The sequence below is a fragment of the Crocodylus siamensis genome, chromosome 2, assembly GCF_052110815.1.
Source record: "Crocodylus siamensis isolate JL-2025a chromosome 2, ASM5211081v1, whole genome shotgun sequence".
Taxonomy (NCBI): domain Eukaryota; kingdom Metazoa; phylum Chordata; order Crocodylia; family Crocodylidae; genus Crocodylus; species Crocodylus siamensis.
Genome location: NC_143396.1, coordinates 31,714,172 through 31,735,287, shown reverse-complemented (window position 1 = coordinate 31,735,287; position 21,116 = coordinate 31,714,172). Strand labels below are relative to the sequence as shown.

The following is a 21,116-nucleotide window of genomic DNA, read 5'->3' as shown; positions in this document are numbered from 1 at the left end:
GAAGATTCTGATACTGTGCATTTGTCTTAGAAATTTGATTTTGTGGTTACTATGATTCTTTTGGAGTAGGGTGGCCATCATAGAGGACATTCCGGTTTTCTGCTACTCTGTCCTCTATTGATATGAAACCCGATGCCTTTATGTCCTTGATGAGAAAAATAGGGGACATAAAAGCATTGGGTTTCATATCAATAGGGGACAACTAGACTGTCCTCTATGATGGCCACCCTATTGGAGAGTAACTTTACTTTTTTTCTCGGGTAATATTTAAATAGTTAAGTATAACACATTTATATAGGGAACAGTAGTCAGTACTATTATTGAAGATGCATGTACTTCCATTCTAATCAGTTGCCTTAAGTTGCCCACAGCCTTCCAAAATGGTCACATTTCAGGTTGGATCTCTCTGGGATGATGGGGGGAGTCAATTCTGCAACAGAGTTGGAGTATAAAAAGAGGGGTAAGAACTATAGGGTGCAGACAGAAGTGACAATTCTCACCTGCTCTGGCCCTATAAAGTGCTCTGCAACCATGATCAAACAGAAGTGTATGGCTGAAAGTACTTTAAAAGGGCCTAATCTTGCAAAAATCATGAACCCTCATTGCATGAGGGGTCAGATAAAGATGTTTTAAAACAGCAGCTTCAATAGCTTCTGTCTGCACTGTCTCCCAACTTCTTACTGTTTTAAGAAGGAAGCAGAAGTCTGGGGTTTTTTGAACCCCTACTGGAAGGTGGGGTGGGTGTATTGGAGGCCCCTGACTTTATGAGAGCTCCAATGCACCCACCCCACCCTCCAGCAGGGGCTCAAAGCCCCCCTGGAAGGAGCTCCCTGCCCCCTCTCCCATTCTGAAAACAGTGCAGGCTGGGAGGGAGCAGGAGTTGTTGCTAAGGCAACTGGATTCCCCTTCCCCCTGGAAACAACACTGAACTGCTGTCTGGCCTGGGAGATTGCTGTAACTCATAACGCTTCCTGCGAAGCATTCTGAGTTACACCGGGAGCTGTTCTTCTGTCTGCACCTATAGTTCCTGATTCAAGAAAAATGTCTTGTACATCACTACATCTGAAAGAAGGAAAAGTCTTTCTTATCATTTGGATTAGAAATATTCCCCTCTCTCCCCAAATTATGTATACTTTTTAAACGACCTTGGTTCCAATACTGGCAATATTTATTGTGAGAAGCAATAAAAAATGTTTCCCTCAAGTCCTCATTCCTCAATTTTTATCACACAAAAATGACATGCATTTTCTTTTTTTTACATAAATATCTTGGCTTTCATTGGAAAAAAAACCTAAAAGAAACTTTTTAGGTTTCTTCATTGTAGAGGAAGTCTTGAAAACATAACACCCAAGGTTCAAATGCCAGAAATCATTAAGAAAAAAATTATGATTTTTAGAAAGCAAAACCCTATCCTTCGTTTTAAGGCAATCTTGTGGATGGGCTTTTTTTGTTTTTTCAGTACAGACCCATGATTTTTCAAAAATGAGCTCAGCAATACAGTAATTTAGAGTAATTGTATACTGGCAAGTGCCACATGTTTTTTGGCATTTCCTTACCACGCTCATGGAATTCACAACTACTGAAAGGCAGGCTGGGCTTTTTTGCACGGATACCTTATCCACACACAGAAAAAGCAAAATGATATAGTGGGTGCAGCACTGAGTGGCAGTAATTCCTAACCAAGATGCCATGGGACCCTAAGGGGCCTTGAGATCCTTTCAAGGGGGCTATGGGACGTTAAACACTGTTAGCACTGTTACGTTTACAAACATGATTCACAAGATAAACTCAGATTTAAAATAGAAATCCCATAGTTGCCGTCTTTCTGTGTTCTTTGCAATTATAGAACTATTCTATTTTTCTTCAGGCAAAAAAAAGTAAAAACTAAGAGCTGGCACTTTCTGAGGGGTGCCTCAAGTCTAAAAAGGTTGAGAACCACTGGCCTAGACTCTTATCTTAGTGCTGACACCAACTTGCTGTGTACTTCTGAGCAAATCGCTGCTTATCTCTTCACCCTTCATTCGTCTTGCATATTTAGACAGTGGACTCTTCAGAGCTAAAATCCAGAGTGGCCCCTTAGGCCCCTCCATTCAGGCACTGTTTGAGGTGCTTTGTCCTAAGACAATGATCCAAAGAAATAGGGGTAGGAATCTAGGCTCCACATATAGCCAGTGGCAGGGGCCAGATCTGGGATTTGGTCCCTGCTCTTGCAATTAGTGTGTTTGTTGTTGCTTTGTTTGTTTTTTTTCTAACCAGTGACTGCCCAGTATAAAAAGCATAAATGAATCCAAAGAGCAAGCACCAGAACATGTCGTCTTCTGCCTAGAGGAGTGCTTTGCCCACCAAACCAGGGGTGCTCCAACTCTACCCCATGGGCCAAATGTGGCCCAGGAGCCGTGGCATCCAGTTCACTAGGCTCCCCAAGCATCAGAAAATTTGGCAGCCAGAGTGGTGACAGTTAACATGGCTACCCTCCCCCAGAGCCTAATCTCCAAACCCCAAGCCCTGTGGTCAGAACTGGGCCACAACCTTCGCCCTCCATGTGGCCAGGTTGGGGCTGGACCATGCCCCACTCCCTTGCAGGGCTAGGTTGGTGCTGGGCAGTGCTCCTTTCCACAGGGCCCTGACTCTTTCCCCCATCCTGGGGTTGGCTTGGGGCCCCTTAACCCTGCGGGGCCAGGTTGGAGCTTGGTTGCCCCCTGCCCCCCTCCACATACCAGATGGGACAACACTGTACCCACCCAGGGTGCTAGATTGGATCTGCAAGCTATATCTAGCCTATGAACAAACCAGGCACTGCTCATCTGGCCCACAAGGGAAAAATGTTTGAGTACCACTACACTAAACTAGAGCCAGGCTCCCTCTTCCTTGCTGTTCTCTCCCCATAACTCTTTTACTATATACTGGTCAGGTTACTGTCCTGGGAAATGGCAGATGTGTGTATGAATCCCCTCAAGCCAAGAAGGGCTTAGAATCCTGTTTTCCCACTTCCTGGGTAAGTTCTCTAACAATGGGCTGCCATGTAAAAGTTGGTCTTAGACTCCTACACAATTTTTTTTTGACTAACTTTAGTTTGTGTTAAACTCAATGCTGTTGGTATGAGCTGTGAACAAACCTAGTGGATCAGGTACCCCTGAGGAGTTGGGTGCAAGTACACAACATAACTGTATCACAGTGGAGGATAGTTAGGTATTAGGCATCTAGGGCTCCTATACATATGCAAGGAAGCTGCTCCCATGCACTGTAATTCCAGTGGACTCCAGAATCCCATATAGTGGCATCCTTGCACTGAAAAATAGTGGTAAAGCAATTTAAACTAAAGCTGGTTCAATGAGCTTTAGTTCAAAGTGCCTTGCCACCATTTTTCAGTGCAGGAACGCTGATACACGTGATGCTTCAGAAGCTTTTAATGAGCATGGCTCTTGAAGCTCCACCTCCTGGAACACCTGTGTAAACTTGTCTGAGCATCTAGGGATGGCTGTAGCATGACTGGGGCATTAGCTCTGGGGGGCACAAGACTAGCTGGCTGTTGCCATTGCCATCCAGGGTACAGCGACTGCTTGTTTCACCTCTGCTTCTGAGGCTTCACAAAAATTTATGTGAAGGAACCCATATAATTTTGTAGCTATGGAATGATTTTAGGTGCCAGCAAGGTATGTGATTGCTGGACAAGGGCTATTCTGGATTACTGTTTGGAATGTGGAAACTACTTCTGCTGAGGTCCTTCACTTCTGATCAGACCTGACAAATAGCCTCACACTCAAAGACTTGTCTAACTATCTCACCTACATATTTATCCAATAAAAGATACCAACCTAAGAAATCCTTGCCTCTTGTAATTAATTGCCCAGTGTGCATTCTTAGATGAGTGATAGAACTTAGGCTGACTTCCTTGTGTAGCAAAGTGACATAGGAGATCAAATAAGGGTATGTACCAGGCAGGATGTGCCCTAGGGCTGCCGTGGGACCATGTGGATGGCTGCCTTAGTCCTGACCAGCCTTTGTTCTCACCTCTCAGAATCTTCCCTTGATCTCTCCTGCCATGCCTTGATGTTGATAATGAATAGGGGAGGCTGCCCTTATAAGCTGGTGAGCTCTTGGCAGAGCCGTCTTTTTTTTGGGAGGGAGAATTGGGGTGACCACCCTGGGCCCCATGCTTTGGGGGACTCTGTGGACAGTGCTGTACAGGCCCTGCAGGCTGCCAGGCTCTGCTGCATGCTGCTGGCTCCCAGGTATCCCTGGGCACTGCTTCCCACAGTGGGAGCTCCTCTCCCTGCAGCCTGCAGGACCTAACTGCCTGCTCTGGACCAGAGCCCGGGCTTATCTGCCTGGGAGCCCCAGCCCCTTTCTGTCACATGCCTCCCACCAGCCACTCATAGAGGTTTAACTCTCCTGATTTAAGGTTCAGCCTGCACTTCTGTCTCTGCAGTCGACTTAGCATGCTGCATCCTCTGAAAGTTTCAGGAACCCCCTAGCTCCCTGGTACAGATCGCCTCTCCCTGGATCATGTGCTTCAATCTCCAGTGCCCTCCCAAATATCTTTCAATGATATCTGCTGGGTCTCCCACCTTCATGTGGAACATTTTGGCACATACTCAGGTGCATTGATAGGGTTTTTCTCCCCCGCTATTGTGTCCAAGTAAAAGGATTTGGTACTTTATTTTAGGTATAACGTCTATTAAATAGGTTGATGTTTCTATTTATTGAATGAATAGATGTTATAGGTTCACATGCTAAAGGCCTCATTCTGATTTAATTAATGTTAAACATTTATAATTTCAGTGGCTTCCAGCAGTTGGTTCTAATTCACAAATGCTTCTGAGAACAGAATCAAACCTGACTGATTTTTTTCAATTATCAGCCAAATTAACAGTGATGCTCTGACCAGCCCTGTGCTCCAGATAGATTGGTTTCCTCAGCAAGCTGCCATGAGAGTAGGCCCTACAGCTGGCTTCTGCTTAAAATTCTCATTTTTATTGTACACCTGAGTACATTTTGTCTCTTTTTATAGTAGGGTAGTGGTATAGTGGTGCATAGATAGATACTCAAACATAGTCTTGGTGAAGAATGTGTCACATCTCTGGCATACTGCCATTGCTGGTTACTTAGTTGTTACTCTCTAATCAAAAAATAAATGATTGCCAAAAGAAACACCTGCAGCCAAGTGTCCTTTACTCATGCTAGTGGGCTGCTGGCAGATTCTGCTCAAGTTCAGTCTTGCTTGAATGTGGTAGAGGAATGGGAGTTTGGCCTTGTTGTTCTTGGAACAGTAATTATAAGAAATTTATAAATGTCTATCATTCCTACAAAATTCTTCCATATTGGGGTGGAGGAGGATTCAGTATCTCTTGGAATTGGGCTCCTACTCTGCCCAATTTCAGTGCATTTATCCTCTTTTTGAAAAGCCAGGTAGTACATCAAATGTATCTCTGCTGCTTTTTTGAGCAACTGTGAGGGGAAGCTGGAAGCAATAACACAGTGCAGGAGAATCCTGGGTGCATGGGCTGCTTTTTCATATTATGTAGTAGTTGGTTTTGGTTTTTTTTGTTTTGTTCCCCCCACCACTCACCCCAGAGTTTTGAAGCAAATCCCTCCTATTCTTTAATTGTATGCTTGAGTGTGCATCGTTCTACCAGCACGTCTTGCAGTTTGTTTGCTGTCATGTAGGAGTGACAGTAATGGCTGCATTGTTACCTAAAACTGAAAGTTGTCCAACTGGAATATTTGGCTATGAAGTGGAAGTTCCCTTACACATGGTTCTATTGGTATGAGCTATCATTTCAACAGTAAAGCTTCCAAGTCAGTGACCAGGACTGACTGTAAGGGCAAAAGCAGGCCCAGTGTTTCATATAGATGATTGAAGGAAGACTTGATGGATGGATGAGACAACTGGTAGGCCACAGTGCAATATGGCATGATATACCAAAATGCTACTGAGAGATAGATATATCTCCAGTGACCTGAGTTAGAAAATGAAAACCCACATTGTAAAAGATTACTATCTCTGTGACCCCAGTGGTTACTGTGATGGAAAGAGCCTAGAGAAAACCAAGCTGGGTGCTGAAGAAAATATTCAAATGGATAGGTAGTCAGGGTGGCTATGGAACAACTCTGAAGATTATGGCAGCCAAAATTTTCAAATATGGGCCTGCCTACAGGCATCCACACTTGCAAATGCCTGAGTAAATGCACAGATTATTGATGTATAAGCCCAAGTCCTGCCCAGACGTCTAAAAGTATAGATTGGTAAATCTACCAATATCTGATATGTGTGTAGCAGACTTACCTTTTTGAGCTAGGGTTGAATCCCAGCATTGAGGGTCTGCTGTTTGATTGGTGGAGGCTGCCCACCAATCCAGAGGCAGCACAAGGGATCCGAAGGGAGGGGGCAAGGAGCACCTGGACCTGAATGGGAACTGCACCAGCCAGGTCAGGAGAACTTCAGGGGTGGAGCCCCTGAAGAGTGTAAAAGGGGAGTGTGCTCAGCAGGCTGGGAAGACAATGAGGGATGGTGAGGAGCTCCAGAGATAGCCATCCTCAGGATCCTGCTTGAGCTTCAGTGCGCAAATCAGTGAATGTGGATCAGCCTCTAGGAGCTGCTTGAGGCAGCTTGAGCCTGCGAACCCAACAAGTGGCTGGGCAATCGGTGTGCAAATCAGCACACGGAGAGCTAGCCCTGGGAGCAGCTCGTGGCTGCTCGGGTCCCGCACTGTGTGTAGGCTGGCGCATGGAGAACCGCCTTGGAAGCAGCTCGTGGCTGCTCATATTGGCCCCAGCCCTAGGCCAAGTGACTAGAGCCCCGTAGTGTGGCTCCACTTTTAACTAAGCCCCGGTGCCCAGAGGAGGGCCTGGGAAAGGGGACAACCCCTCGTATGAGACCGGGGAGTCAGAGCCTGCAAGGGCTTGACTCCCACAAGAGAGAGCCCTGTGTGCCCAGTGTGGGGCACCAGGCCGTCGAGGAGAGCTAAAGGTGCCACTGCGGAGAGGCTCTTGTGGGATCGGCCTTGACTTCTCTAGAGAGGAAGCACGACTTACTGGGGAAGCAGGCCCCGCGGGGAGGCTGACACAGGTGAGAAGGCTCTGCTGCCTCCACCCTCCATTGCGGGAGGGGCATGTCCATATCCCAAGGCCCTAAAGGGGAGGGGCTTCAGGGAAACCCCTCGGGGAGGTGCTGAGTGCACTTTCTATTTTGGGGTTGTCTTTGTGTTAAGGGCTATATAGCTAGGGGTATTCTTTAAGGGGGTTTATATGTTTTAATGCCTCAGTGTGTATACTAGTATTGTTATTTGTGAAGGTTTAAAGAAATATTGTGGTTAAGTTACTATCCCTAGGTGTTAATTGTGTTATATAGGTTGTAAGTTATTTGGTTCATATTTGGTATTGTATGTGAATTGTGGAATAATATATATAGTATTATATGATAAGCCTTGTAAATATTCTGGTTTATATTAAGCATCTGTATTTATTCTTGTAATAAACTGTACATAGTTTAGTATTTGGTTTTGGCCTAGCTCTATAGAGAGGGGAAGAAGCTGCTCTAGTAGCCGACCCCTTCCTCAGGACCCTGCCTGACCCCACCACTTGCATCAGAGGACAGGGCACACGCCCCCAGGTGTACCTGGGCTACATATGTAAATACCAAAGACCCCAAGAAGGTATTGACCTAACTATTACAAGAATAAAGACCAGACAGATAAACTGCAATACAATTTTATTTACTATTCCATCTTTCAAGTACTTTATATATAATATGATGCAATATAGAGGCTGAGTTAAATTATATTGGAATAGGAACTAATCTTGGTTTTATGACACTAAAATGAGAATATTCCATTACTATAACTGGCCATAATAGCTTAATAGGACATCCAGGGTCATCTAGTCTTGGTCCCTGCAAGGATTTAGAAGGATTAAAGTCTGAATTTGATACATTTAAGTCTGGACATTATGGTGAAAACTATGCTAAGCTCACTGGCCTTGGTGAAGCCAGTCACTAATGTAAACAACAAGAAGCACCAGCAGACCAGCATCTGTGTGATTGGTCAGCTGTTGGTTTGTGCAGAGATGCTGGATATGTGGGGACCCAAGGGCCCTGGCGTTGGGCCCCCTCAGGAAGGCTGTCACCTGAAATCAGTAAAACTTCCCACATATCCATCATCTTAGTGACCTCTCCCCATCTGGCAAAAATAAATCAGCATCTATGAGTCTGTGTAAAAAGCTGTATGCAAAATAGGGTCTTGTCCTACAAATTGTCAGAGAGGTTAGGCTCAGGAAATGGTGCTGTACTGTATATGAAAATAAAAGCAATTGTAGCTGAACTGTCCACTGTGTAGTCCCTGATGTTATCATTGTTCAAGTGCAAAATGAGCATTAGATGCTAGCAAATCAGCGATCTCCACTTGCTTTTGCTAGGGATTGTGTTTTTTAGATCCAGATTACTTTCATTTCCATTTTTCAGAATGAAGTCAGTGCTAGGCGAAGAAGAATTGGGCCTAGTTTCTGGAAGAAGCCTATGGCTAGCTTTAAAAATAAGGAAGGCACTTCTGAATGGACGTAAAATGACTGGGGGCTGTCAATGATACATGTGTAACTGGGAGTGCTGTGGCTCTGATTCCCAGGACTTGTGAACAAAGGGGCATTCTGGGATTCTGGAGAACTAACGGTGAGACCATTGTACTGATGCAGCCAGGGACCAATGAAGAGGAGAAAAGAAGAAATGAAAGCATGATTTGCAGGCACAGGGAGCTATTGCATTCAGAGATGGGCCAGGTACATCCCCCATGAATGGGAACATACATTTCCCAGGGACAAATAGCAGCAGCACATATTTGTGTACCCACACTCTGACACGTGGCAAGTGGCCCTGGGCTGACTCCAGCAGCCTTATCTGGGGTTCTGGGGGCCTCCCAGGGCTGCAGCAATGGTGATCTAGGCATGCAGAAACTGGCTGGCAGCTGGAGCATGGCTCTGGCTGAGTGGTGCACGCTGCTGCCCTGTCCACTACTTCACATGCTGTCCTGCATTTTTTTTTCTGCCAGTTTTTTTTTTTTTTTTTTTTGGGGGGGGGGGTTGTTTTTGAAGCCAGGATTTCCTGACGTCAAAAAAAGCCGCCACACTGCAAATGAACAGTGTGGATATGCAGTTTGCAGCACTGCAACCTACATGTGTATGCTTGTCTGGATATGCCTAATGTGGCCAAATTTAGGGAGAGCAGAGGCAATTAGGAGTCCCCAAATTAGGCAAATTGATTTAGTAAATTAAAATGGATCTGAAGAACAAAGGGTGCAAAAGAAATGAACGTGAGCCTGTTCCAGCTGCCTCCTTGGTCTGAAAATACAGGTCCTCTTTGTGCTGATAGCGCAGACCTAAAAAAAAGAAAACAAACAGGGTATTCATAGCACACCGCTGAATTAAGATCTTTTTAAATACTGGAGCTTTGTAGTTTGGACTCGGATGAAGTCCAAACATTAAGTTGTAAACTAACTTCCAGAAGTCTCTTTACAGTGTTCTTGAACTGACTCTCAATTCTGCTCAGCTGTTGTGGTTTTATAAACAAAAAATCTGGGCACAAAATCATGCATTAGCCTGTTACTGGCCAGTATTTTTTCAGTCTGCTCATGCTCCCTGGGAGACACAGCCCAAGTGTATCCATCTTTGATGTTTTGCCTTACGCTTAAGTTACAAGCTAATAGGGCAGGGACAATTTTTTTGGTTGTGTATTTGTACTGTGCCTAGTACAATGGGGGGTCCGGGTCTATCAGTAGGCCTCTTTTTGTTATGCGATGGTCTAAATAACAAATACAGAATACAGTTGTTATGATCAGAGTACATGTGAAATGCTTTCTGTTTGTGTTCTGTGCCACCTAGTGGGTATTCTTGATCTCTACAGGCTTACTTTTAATGCCCAGCTTTAACAGGCCAGTGTTCATGCTATACCTCAGCCCAAGTGTCAAGAAGGGAAACGGGACACGTGCTATCAGTCTAAAGTACAGTTCTAAGTATAGGTTACACCAGCCTATGATCTTGGGGTAGCCCTGTCCCTGCCATGACACTGACTTTTCCCTTGGTATACTTGCCTGACTTGTGGCATTACAGTGATGGAATTTAGCCACCTATACCACTCAACATAGCTCATGTGCTGTATTCTTCAGAGGTTGATTAAACCAGTTGTTCAGCCCCTGTCTCAGTGAGCCACTATAAAAGGGGCTATACTGGAGCCCAGAAATCAGGACCTGAATGTTGGCTGCCATTATGTTTAATCTTTAAGTATAAAAATGTCAATTTTAGGGCTCTTGACTGAAATGGGGCTTTAATGGTGAATTAACAACTTCTGCCAAAGCCAAGTCAGAGTCAGCAAGTACATTAGATTAACAGACTATTTAACTATAGAGTAAACCATCTAGAAAACTACTCATCAAAAAGTTCAAAGAGTTCATAAACTTGAAAAATCACAGTCTGATTGGTAGCTGTCTTGCGAGGGGGGAGGTTAAAGTGTTGTTCATTGCAGATAACTGATTCACCACAACATAAGAATTTTGCATTGATTTCTCATTTTAATTTACTTCTATCTCCAGGTGGTACAGTGATTGGGGTAGCCAAGCCCATTCAGCATGCAACCTTCATTCCTAGTGTCAGTGACTGAGTGAAAACAAGATGAATCAAGTTTAGTACACAGCTGAACATGCAAAAAGGATTAGAAATGTCGGGAGAGATGCATCAGAGAGTGGAAAATGACCAAAAAGGGAATGTTCTTTGTAGGGATGTCAGTAACATGCAAGATTAAGTGCAGCGTGAAGAAGGTCCTCTAATAATAGTGGTGATAATAGTCCAATAAATACTCCAATGGATGGAAGGGAATAAGCAGTTGGTCCCCTGCTTGCAGTATGTGTTAGTGCTGAAGGGGTGGTATATTCAGCCTTTAGGTGAAAAGACAAGTTTTTCTAAAATGGTTTCCAGAATGCTTCCTATCCAGATTTTGTCAGCCAACGAATGTACCCACACCACAAAACTGGGAGGTATGGTTTAAAACCTGGGAGAAGAGAGATCCTTCATTAAGCACTCCCAATATCCAAAAGGAAAGCCCTGTTAATATTTGGGTTTTTCAGTTGGCTAATTTTATTAACTTTTTTCACATAATTAGTTTTTGGCGCACAGGGTTTCACAAGTGACAGCCAGAAATTCCTTCAGTGCTTAACAGCAAAAGCCTTAGCAATCACTGTATTTTAATACTCAGCCAGCTCATACAAGCTTACAACTTAGAACCAGGAACAAAAAATGCCTCTGTATGCCTGGTTGTCTCATTCTTTGTGCAGACAAGTTGAAGTGTGACCATTTTTATTTTTTCGGTCTGTTCAATGTTGCTGTTTTCACATGTTCATTAGTTGGTGTGAGAGAGTAATTCTGGATTATTAAACAGATGTCATACCTTTCCAAAATGGCAGATACACAGACAAGGAAGCATTATGTCAGTATCCAACAGAGAAAGCTATTGGTACTGAATATCATTATTAACTTCTTTTTAATAATCTTATATTGAAGATGGCAAATCCTGTATTGGATAGATGTGGAAGGACTCATTGCAGGTATTGAAGTCTCATGCATATTTGCTTCTCCCGGTATGTATGCTCTTGCTGTTGGTAGATATACTTAATGTAGAAGAAGGTTGGTCTCCAGATCTGTTGTACTGACATTCTTCTGCTGCCTGACAGAGGGACAGTAATTTGTTGCTCAATACTCCTCTGTATTTCGTGCTTTATGTATTAAGCAAATTTCTGTATTATTCTTCTACCTTAATGAGCTCTCAATACAGAGTTCAGGTTACCTGGAAGATGTACCTTAACAAAACTCAGCACAAGGTATTCATATTTAAAATTTCTATGTCAGGCTTTCCATGTGCTAATAAACACACTTTTGTAGTTAACAGTGTTAAACTTCACCCTGATGTCTACTATAAAGGTAATTTTTTTAAGTATGTTTAATTATTTTTATGTCTGCATTGTGAAATGTAAAATGTAAAATCTGCAAGACTGTATGCAAATATCCTTGCAGTTTGGTGTTTATACAGTTGCACCATATTTAGCAAGACAGCTCCTGTTTTCTACATTTGCTCTTCTCATTTAACTTAGCACTTCAACATTTTTTGGAGAATGATTATAGAAAGCAAATCCTATACTTAAGTCTAAGAGTTACGTTCATTTGGTCAACGGACAGTTGACTAGGCGTTAAATTGGAACTAGTCAACACTGGTTTTAATGTTGAATACCTGTAACTATTTGATTATACATAATTTGTAAAGCAGAAATTATTTGCTGAATTAATTCAAATATGAAAATCAAGAATACTGCAAACTGTTCATGCACAGCCAGTAAAAGAGCTGAAGTCTTCTGAATAAATTGATTCAACAGAAGTTAGGTTGATCTTCATTTACTTACGATATAACAGAACATCTGGGGTGATCAGGATGATCCAGGCAGAGTAAAAACAATACAGATCTGTAATGAGATTATTTTTGTTCAGCATCCTTTGATTAGTAAATAAAGCAAACCAAACATTGAGCAAACATTGAGACTGAGTTTGCTTGCCTAAACTTTCTCCTTATGGTACTTGTTTTGCAATGTAGCTCTAAAAATCTAGAATAAGCACAGCTATGAGCTACAGATATCAGTATGGGATATTAATTTATAAACGTTATCTAGATTGTGCATTCCTTTTTCCATCCAAAGCTCTAAATGGAAGACCATCTTATGTGTCTGGTACTGAATGAGTGCAATGCTGCACATTAAAAAAGCAAAACAAAACAAAAACCCTGCGGGCAGGGTTTTGAAACTTTAGTATTACCAAACCTAGGGATGTGGCTGAAGAATATCATCATTCTTAACACACGGCATGGCCTAGCAGGTTAGTGGCACCTGAGTTCAGGTTAACCTATTTCTATCCATTCTCTATCTGAAACTCTAGCAAATGCACTATATTTATTAAAAGTTCCACTTACTTATAATTGTCAATGCAGGTGATGTCATAACCCATCTCTTTCAGTAGGGCTTCTAATATTTGTACACTGCCTTTTCCACAGGAATCCCTGTAAAAGAGATTTCTGGATTAAAATAAAACCATAGTGTTAGAAGTGACCTCTAGTATAACCCCTTGTGACAGATGCAAAATGTGCAGCTACTAAACCAACCCAGGCAGCTACCTACCCAACTTCCTCTTGAAAACCCTCAGTGAGGGAGATTTCACAGCTTCCCTAGGCACCTTTCTCCACTGCCAGTTACAAAGTTTGTCCTGAGAAATTAACTTACTTTCCTACAGTTGAAACAGACTACCTCATGTCCTGCTATCTGTCACAATGGAGATCAATGTCATAAAAATGGGAAAATGGCCTTTCAAATATTTGAAAATAATTGTCATGTATTTTTCAGTCTACCTTTTATCCTCTCTCTTTTCCAAATTAAACATATCTAATTGCTTCATCAGTTTTTTGTGCATTATAGCTTCCTCACCTTTCTCAGACTGAATCTCGTTCCCACAAAGAAATCAACTATGCTGAGGTCCTTGTTACACTTTGTGCCTTCAGCTGCACAAAGGTTGATCAGTGTTGGTGCTAGCTTGGATTTTGGAGCAGTTGCACCCTTAGTTTAGAAACTTTTTCTGCCTGTCCCCTGTTCTCCATCTGCACAGCTGTGGTTTGCCTCTAGAGACCTGGGGAGCAAGGTTAGGAGCTGTGAGTTGTCATTAGAGGTCTGGTGAGCCAAGACAGGCTTCGATCCCTGCTCCATGGGTGGGAGTGTGAGAGATCCTGGGATACTGGAGGACTTCTAACTTTGGTGGCACATCTGTGGGGAGTGGATACACCTTAATGGAACAGGAGCTAGATAGTGCAGATCAACAATAATCCTGCTCTGGAGAGATATAACTCTGAGCCATGTAATGAGAGCTTAAAACCACTTTAAGGTGTTAATATATGGACAATGCAGGGGTTAAGAGCTCCAGAAGCCATGCAAAATTACCATGTAAGAAGGCGCTAATATCTTGAAGTGCAGGTGTATAAGCTCTACTGATACCTCCAATAATACTAGGTCTGTATCCTCATCATAGACTAGGGTGAGAATCAGCCCCTCTGGAGTGAAGTGACAATATCACTTTTATGTACCATTATTAATTCATTAGCATGGTTTTACCTAAATTAATATGAATACTAACCTCCTCAAACATATTAGAAATTGAAGCATCTCGGTCAATTTCCATGTTCCTAACCTTATTTTATCTTTCACCCCTTGATGATTTTTTTCTCACCTCTGTCACAATGACTATTACCCAACTTCCCATTTTCTCTCCCTTGTGCTTGTCATCACTTCTGCATACAGATTTTTTTTTTACTTCTACCTCTGATCTGTCCATAGTATGGCATGCATTCTAACCCCCTTTTTTAACTTTGCCACCTACCTCTATATCCCTTCCAGTTTTCATCCTTAAAAAGAATTATGCCAAAATTATGTCAGGTAATAAATATAGATGGATGCTTGATTTCTGAGGTCTTTAAAAACAGACTATGAATTTCATAAGAACACAGATTCTCAAACCTGCTTAGTACTGTTGTAGTGGTGAAAAGTGTCAGAATCAAAGGTGTTAATGTGACCTTGGCTATAGCTACACTGAGCTTGTACAGACATAACAAGCCTGACTTTAAACTAGCTTGACTGGGTGCAGTGTAGCTCAGGAAGCAGAGAATTTAGTAAGAGCTGCAAAACTTACAGAGTAAATACTTGGGTAGTTAGCTTATACCGGGCTCTGTCTCTGGCCACCCTGCTAACAGTACCTAAAATAGCTAGTTTAAAGTTATCTATTTACGTGAGGAAGGGATTGTAATTTCCTTTGTTAAGAAAGCACCTAACCTAACTTTGAGGTTTAGTGTTTCTGATGTAATCAACCCACTTTTTACTTCTCATCAGTGTCCTCTCCTTTTTCCCTTCTATATAAAACCCTTTCTTTATACCAATCCATTCATAGTAACAGGTTGTTGCTCATGCCTCTCTGAGCCAGTTAGTTTCCACGGTGCCACCCGGCCCTACTTTCTGCTATCTAATAATAAACATAGAGAAAAATAAAATGAAATGGGTTCATAAAAGGTGAAAATAAAGTTTCTGGGATTATCTGAAGACATTTAACTTACAAATCTGGTCCTCCAATATCATCCATAACCCATATTTCAATCTGTGAGATTCTTTCTTTCTGGAGATTAGGAATTTCAAAGTCTGCAAAAAAACTAAGTAAAAAATCCCAAGAAGTTAAAACCAAAGGCAGGGATGGAAAGGGAACCCTCCCTCTCTCTCCTTCCTCCAGCATCATACCTAGACTCCTGGCAGCCCTGAGTGAATCTTTAGTATTGGGCCCTCCTTCGCCAGAGATAATAGAAATAATAATAATAAGAATTACCTTTTTCAGGCCCCTTTTATGTCCTGGCCCTGGATGGCTGCCTGGTTCACTCATTTCCATGTCTGACCCTGCTTCTCTCCCCCCACCACTTTGGCAGTAACCAGGGTTCTGATCATGGCCCCTACTAACTTCAGTAATTCAGCATGTGGGGCCTCCATTTGTACCAGCTGTTTTGTCATCAGACACAAAACAGCAAAACACAAACTAAGATTTTGACCATTCCCAGAGCTTGAGTCTTTGGAGCCTAAGTGTTTCGTTTTTAATTGCTGCTCTTAGCAGCATGGAGCTGGAATAAGCTGCAGTAGTACTGCTGGGTAGGGAGGGATAAAGGTTAAAACACAACAGTTAAATAACAAATCAATTAGTGTTTCGTTAAAAAGAGAACAAATTGCAAGAGCAGCCTCTTTCCAGGCACCACGTAGGCTCTAGCTTTGTTGTTGTTGTTGGGGGGTGGTGTTCTCTAAAGTAGGAGTAACAAAAACAAGACAAATGTTACTGTGTATAAATAAATCATAGGGTTATGAAAACACATAAAACCATATGGGAGTGGTTTTTCAATTTGCCCCATCCTAGCCTGGAAGGAAGGTCCTTTTCACAGGGCACTAGGGTGTGCTGCTCCTTTTAAGGGCTGGAACTGCTAGGGGGAGAGCCCTAGCAGTCAGCTGGGAGCCCCAGCTGCTGGTTACCAGGGCAGCCAGAACTAGTGGGCCCACACCTGCCAGCGGTCAGCTGACCAGAAGGGGCAGGGCCTGGCTCGTATGCAAACCCCAGGCCAAAGGCCAGGAGGGCAGTTCTCTGCCCGCAGCCAAGGGGGAAGTAGCTCTCCCAGAGGAAGCAAAGGGGAGAGGCCTGACTGCAAGTGCAGCTTCTGGTACTGTTAAGGGACAGAGCACACCCTGTGTGGCTCCAATTGTGTTATAGCTGGGCAGTTTGTGTTATGTTATAGCCTAGGGGCTTATATTTGGCTGTTGTTTTATAACACCGATGGTTTGGGTGAGGCTATTTGGGGAAGGAGGAGGCCTCATTGGGGGGCCCACTACAGCATGGGGACCCTGGCACCAGAAAGAGTGTGGCATTTGGGGGTGCAGAGACTCCAGCACTGAGGGGTGCAGGGACAGGGATGCAGAGAGCCCAGTGAGGACAAGGGGCCAAATTATAATGAGACCTAGGCAAGATAATGCCAGTACCATCTGCAAGGCTTGGGGCGTGGTAAAGGGGCGGTTGGAGACATGCATATAGTCCATAAGGCTGAGGTGTCCTGTGACATCTATTTTGAAGCAGGACCCACAAGGGGTCTGGGAACCCATGGGGTTCAGAAAGTCCATCAAACCATGTCCAAGAGCACTTAAAGGCAGCCTACATATACTATAAATCCACCAAGATGTGGCAGGCAAGAGCTGAGGGTGCCCAACGGGCCAAATTGGCATGGTCAAGGGGCCTTAGGGGTAACACAGCCATCCTTGGGAGCCCCATCCCATGACCGTCCTCCATAGGCATGGTTTGTTAGACTCTTGAACATTATCTGTGTCCAAAGGGCAAAATATCCAGCTGGAATAATTTTGCTGAAGTTGCTGGAGATATAGCACAAGATAGCTCATCTACTCGCATGTAATGGAATGGTAAAATATTAAACCAGGCTTATTTATAAATGGTAAACCTTGTTGCTGCAAGAGAACGTGACAGTGTCTTAGGCAGTGATTTCTTTATGCACATTGTATCATTTTGACAGGATCACTTTTACTTGAAAAGAGCACTGGAAATATCTGCATTTGTATTATGTGAAATTTTCTGTAATAAATTTTAAAAACTTTCTGTCATTGAAAAGGTCTTTTTATATTCCTATACCTAAATGTTTGTGAAGGGACTGGATATGTATGAGGCATATCCAAAATTGATTTAATTCAAACTATTATGGCCAAATTAGGATGTGGGAGGGAGGCTGGTTTAAAGGCTGCAAAAATGTTATCTGTGGTTATTTGCATACATAACCTGATTTTTAAAAGAAATCTATTGCCTAGCCTGACACAAGAAAGAAGAAATTCTACTGGAATGAGTTTAAGTATTTTTTACTTTTTTACTTTTTTTTTTTTTAATTTTTTTTTTTTGGTACTGTGCTGGATACAAGGCTTGTAGTAAAGACTGGAACAGATCTCTGTCATCTGATCTCTTCTACAAAGACGGTCCCAAAATTTCCCACTGTAATTTCTGTGATGGCTGTCATTATTCTGTGGTGGGATATAATAATAGTCACCTATTCTGTGCAGCTAACCTATTTAGCTGCCTGTCTCTTTGTTCCTGACTGATTATACTAGGCTGATGCAATTGTCAGTGGGGTGTGTGATTGTCTGCCTGCAGCCAATTTTATTTTTTGGACTCCCCTAGGAGTTTGAACCACATTTTCAAAGTGACTTTCATACTCAGGAGTTCAAGTCTTATCAATCTCACATAAGTACTTCTGAAATTCTTGTCTAATTAAAATATAAGAGTGACTGTGCTGCTATGGACTTCTGAAAATTATTCCTGTTCACAGGCATGCATGGTGCAGTCCCCAAACATTTGACTTTTTTTTTTCTGAGATTAGACCATATATAGTCCTGCATTGTTTTTTTAAATTTCTTTTACCCTTTAACTGGATAGGCTCCTCCTGTTGCAGAACCATTCAGCATGACATGTATTATTCCAGAACTCTGTCTTGCATACTGCAATAGAGAAGAGAAGATTATTTCTCAGACCATCCCCTATAGACTTTTTAATGTAAGACTTAGTGCTACAATTAAGTAGTCATGGCCAATGGACATGGCATTTTTTCAGTGAAGACACTGCTTGGCAAAATGACCATCAAAACTGGCACCCTAGCTAGCAGCTGCAGAAGAGGATATGAATGGCTATAAGAGGTGTGTTGTTGTTTTTTTCCACACCTAAAACTGATCCCAGCTAGTACTTGAATACTTGGCCCATGCCCAGGCATCAGAGTATCTAACAAGTCTGGGGCGTGGTCAAGGGACACTTGCAGATTAGTACAAAAAGCTTTGCACTGCAACTCTGTGTTGTACTTGCTCTGCGATTAGAACAATACCCAGCTGGAATAATTTTGCTGAAGTCACTGGAGAAACAGCAAAAGATAGCTCATCTAATCACATGTAATTAAATGGTAAAATATTAAACCAGGCTTATCTATAAACAGTAAGCCTTATTGCTGCAAGAGAAAGTGACAGTGTCTTAGGCAGATAATACTTCCACCTAACTGCCAGACTAGCGCCTTTCTTCACAGCTCAATTTTCTTTGGCTTTATCTTCATGAAGAAAAAATTGTACATTTTAATGCAAGTTAATGAACACTTTAAAATGCTAGTATAGATGAGGCAAATGGCAATTTTAACATGTTTTAGTTCATCATGGTTAAGCTCCCCTTGTTATCATCACCCTTTTACATCCTACGCTAGATCAGGCCTACAGTTATGTCTACATGACGGGTAACAAGTTTCTGAGCTACCTAGAGATATGTTCAAGGAAGGTAAACTCCTGTATAATTTACATTGATTGATGCAATCCGCCAGAAAGATTCTACTGCATTATTTTCACATTCTTCTGTGGTCGGGCAGGAGTCATCTACTTCTGTGGGAAGATATATAAAATACATAACTGAGGAGATGACAAACAAAGAAAAATCTAAAGTGGCATGAGGAGATGCTTAATCACTGGCTATAGAGGTTTATATGGCTGGGCACCTGATAAGCATACACAACAGTTCTGCATCATTTATCTCTGCATGTACTAGCTCTTACACTTGATCAATGACACGTTCTGGCCCAAAAAGCATATACTGTACGTTGGTTAAGGCCGAGATAAAATATGCTGTGAAACTGGATAGGATCTCAGGATTTCAGGCAGGACCAGTAAAAGAGGCATACATCTACCTTTATAACGCCTCCAGATGATTCTTCAGTGAGCTGCTCAGATATAGATAAAGTGTAAAATGTTATACAAGACAGCCCTGATTTCACTGATCAGGAAGCAGACCCATACCTCCACTACAGGCCATCCACCTATCTTTTAAGCCACTGCCATAATTTTAAATCAACTTATTTATTGTCTTACCAGTGTTGTTTGCTTGTCCACACCAGTTCAGCAAATCTCCAAAGGCCCCAATTAGAGTATCACCTAGGGGCATATATCGATGAGTTCTAGCTGCATAGCTACTGACTAGAAATTGGTTGTTTTCCCAGAATAGAGACTAAGTAAAGAAAACAGAATTAATTTTAAAAACTAATCAAACCAGTACTTGGGTATTTTTATACAATGGCATCGCTATTATGTAGATGCAAAAATATGTAAAATCACTTCTTGATATTTCTATGTATGTCAGAATTTCACAAATGGTTTTTAACATGTTACTGAGGGAATACGTTATACTTCTGTTATAGAAACAGAATTTGCCCTTTTTACTTTGTAAATCTGGTTTAAATCTGCACTTAGGACAGAACAATCCATGCACTGGTACAGGCTGGGGACCAACTGGCTAAGCAGCAGCTTTGCAGAAAAAGACTTGGGTGTTACAGTGGACAGTAAGCTGAAAAGGAGCCAAGTGTGTCCCCTTGTTGCCAAAGCTGATAAATACTGAGCTATATTAGTAGGTGAACTGTAAGCATGTCAAAGGAATTGATTCTCCCCTTCTATTCAGCACTGGTGAGGCCACATCTGGAGTAGAGTGTCCAGTTTTGGCCACTCCACTACAGAAAAGATATGGACAAATTGGAAAGAGACCAATGGAAGGCAAGGAAAATGGTTAGGGGGCTGAGGCACATGATCTATGAAGTGAGGCTGAGGGAACTGGCCTTATTTAGTCTGCAGAAGAGAAGACTAAGTGGGGATTTTATAGCAGCCTTCAACTACCTAAAAGGTGGTGCCAGAGAGGATGGAGCTAGACTGTTCTCGGTGGTGGCAGATAACAGAACAAGGAGTAATGGTCTCAAGTTGCAGCAATGGAAGTGTAGGTTGGATATTAGGAAAAACTTTCTCACTAGGAGGGTGGTGAAGCACTAGAACAGGTTACCCAGAGAAGTGGTGGAATCTCTATCCTCCAAGGTTTTTAAGGCCTGCCTGAAGAAAGCCCTGGCTGGAATGATGTAGTTGGGGACAGTCCTGCTTTGAGCAAGGAGTTGGACTAGGTGACCTCTTAAGGTCCCTTCTAACCATAATTTTCTATGATCCTATGAACTGGGCTGGCAGAGAGAATGGGAGACTTTGAAAAGGGAGAAGAGACAAAAGAGGGATCTACAGAGTACTTGTCAGGAAGGAGAGTGGAAGATATGGGTGTGAGGGAAGAGAAAGCTGTGGGAAAACTTCAGTGGGATTGGGAGGAGAAAAGAGGGTGAGGGACTTCAAGAGGTCCCTAAAATAGAAGGGATGCCTCAGCATGGTAAGCAGCGATGCTGTGAGGTGCAGTGGGCGATTGCAAGGGACCCCTTGAATGTGCAGTCAGCTCAACCAAAGGCAAAGGTCCTCAAAGCTGTGACTGTGCTGAGAAGGTGCCAGCAGTTCTACATTTCACTCATTTTTCACTTTTTCTATTTTCCCCAAATCAGTAGAGAACTCTGGCCACTGAGGCCTAAAGCATTCCCTGAAATTCTAGAGTTAGTTGGATGCGGGTGTTCAAAAATACTGGGTGCATCTACACATGCAATT

At 42.6% G+C, this 21,116-nt stretch overlaps 1 protein-coding gene across 1 annotated transcript in view; it reads right to left on the bottom strand.

The window, feature by feature from the left end:
* Positions 1 to 7,694: 7,694 nt before the first annotated feature.
* The window catches only part of BST1 (bone marrow stromal cell antigen 1), a 43,364-nt gene continuing 29,942 nt past the window's right edge, over positions 7,695 to 21,116 (bottom strand). Inside the window, 8 exon segments of the mRNA XM_090035624.1 lie at positions 7,695 to 9,273; positions 9,275 to 9,365; positions 12,432 to 12,491; positions 12,992 to 13,078; positions 15,170 to 15,262; positions 18,055 to 18,131; positions 18,967 to 19,046; positions 19,530 to 19,665. Of these exon segments, the coding sequence (XP_089891750.1) occupies positions 9,250 to 9,273; positions 9,275 to 9,365; positions 12,432 to 12,491; positions 12,992 to 13,078; positions 15,170 to 15,262; positions 18,055 to 18,131; positions 18,967 to 19,046; positions 19,530 to 19,665 (648 nt within the window). The 3' untranslated portion in view covers positions 7,695 to 9,249.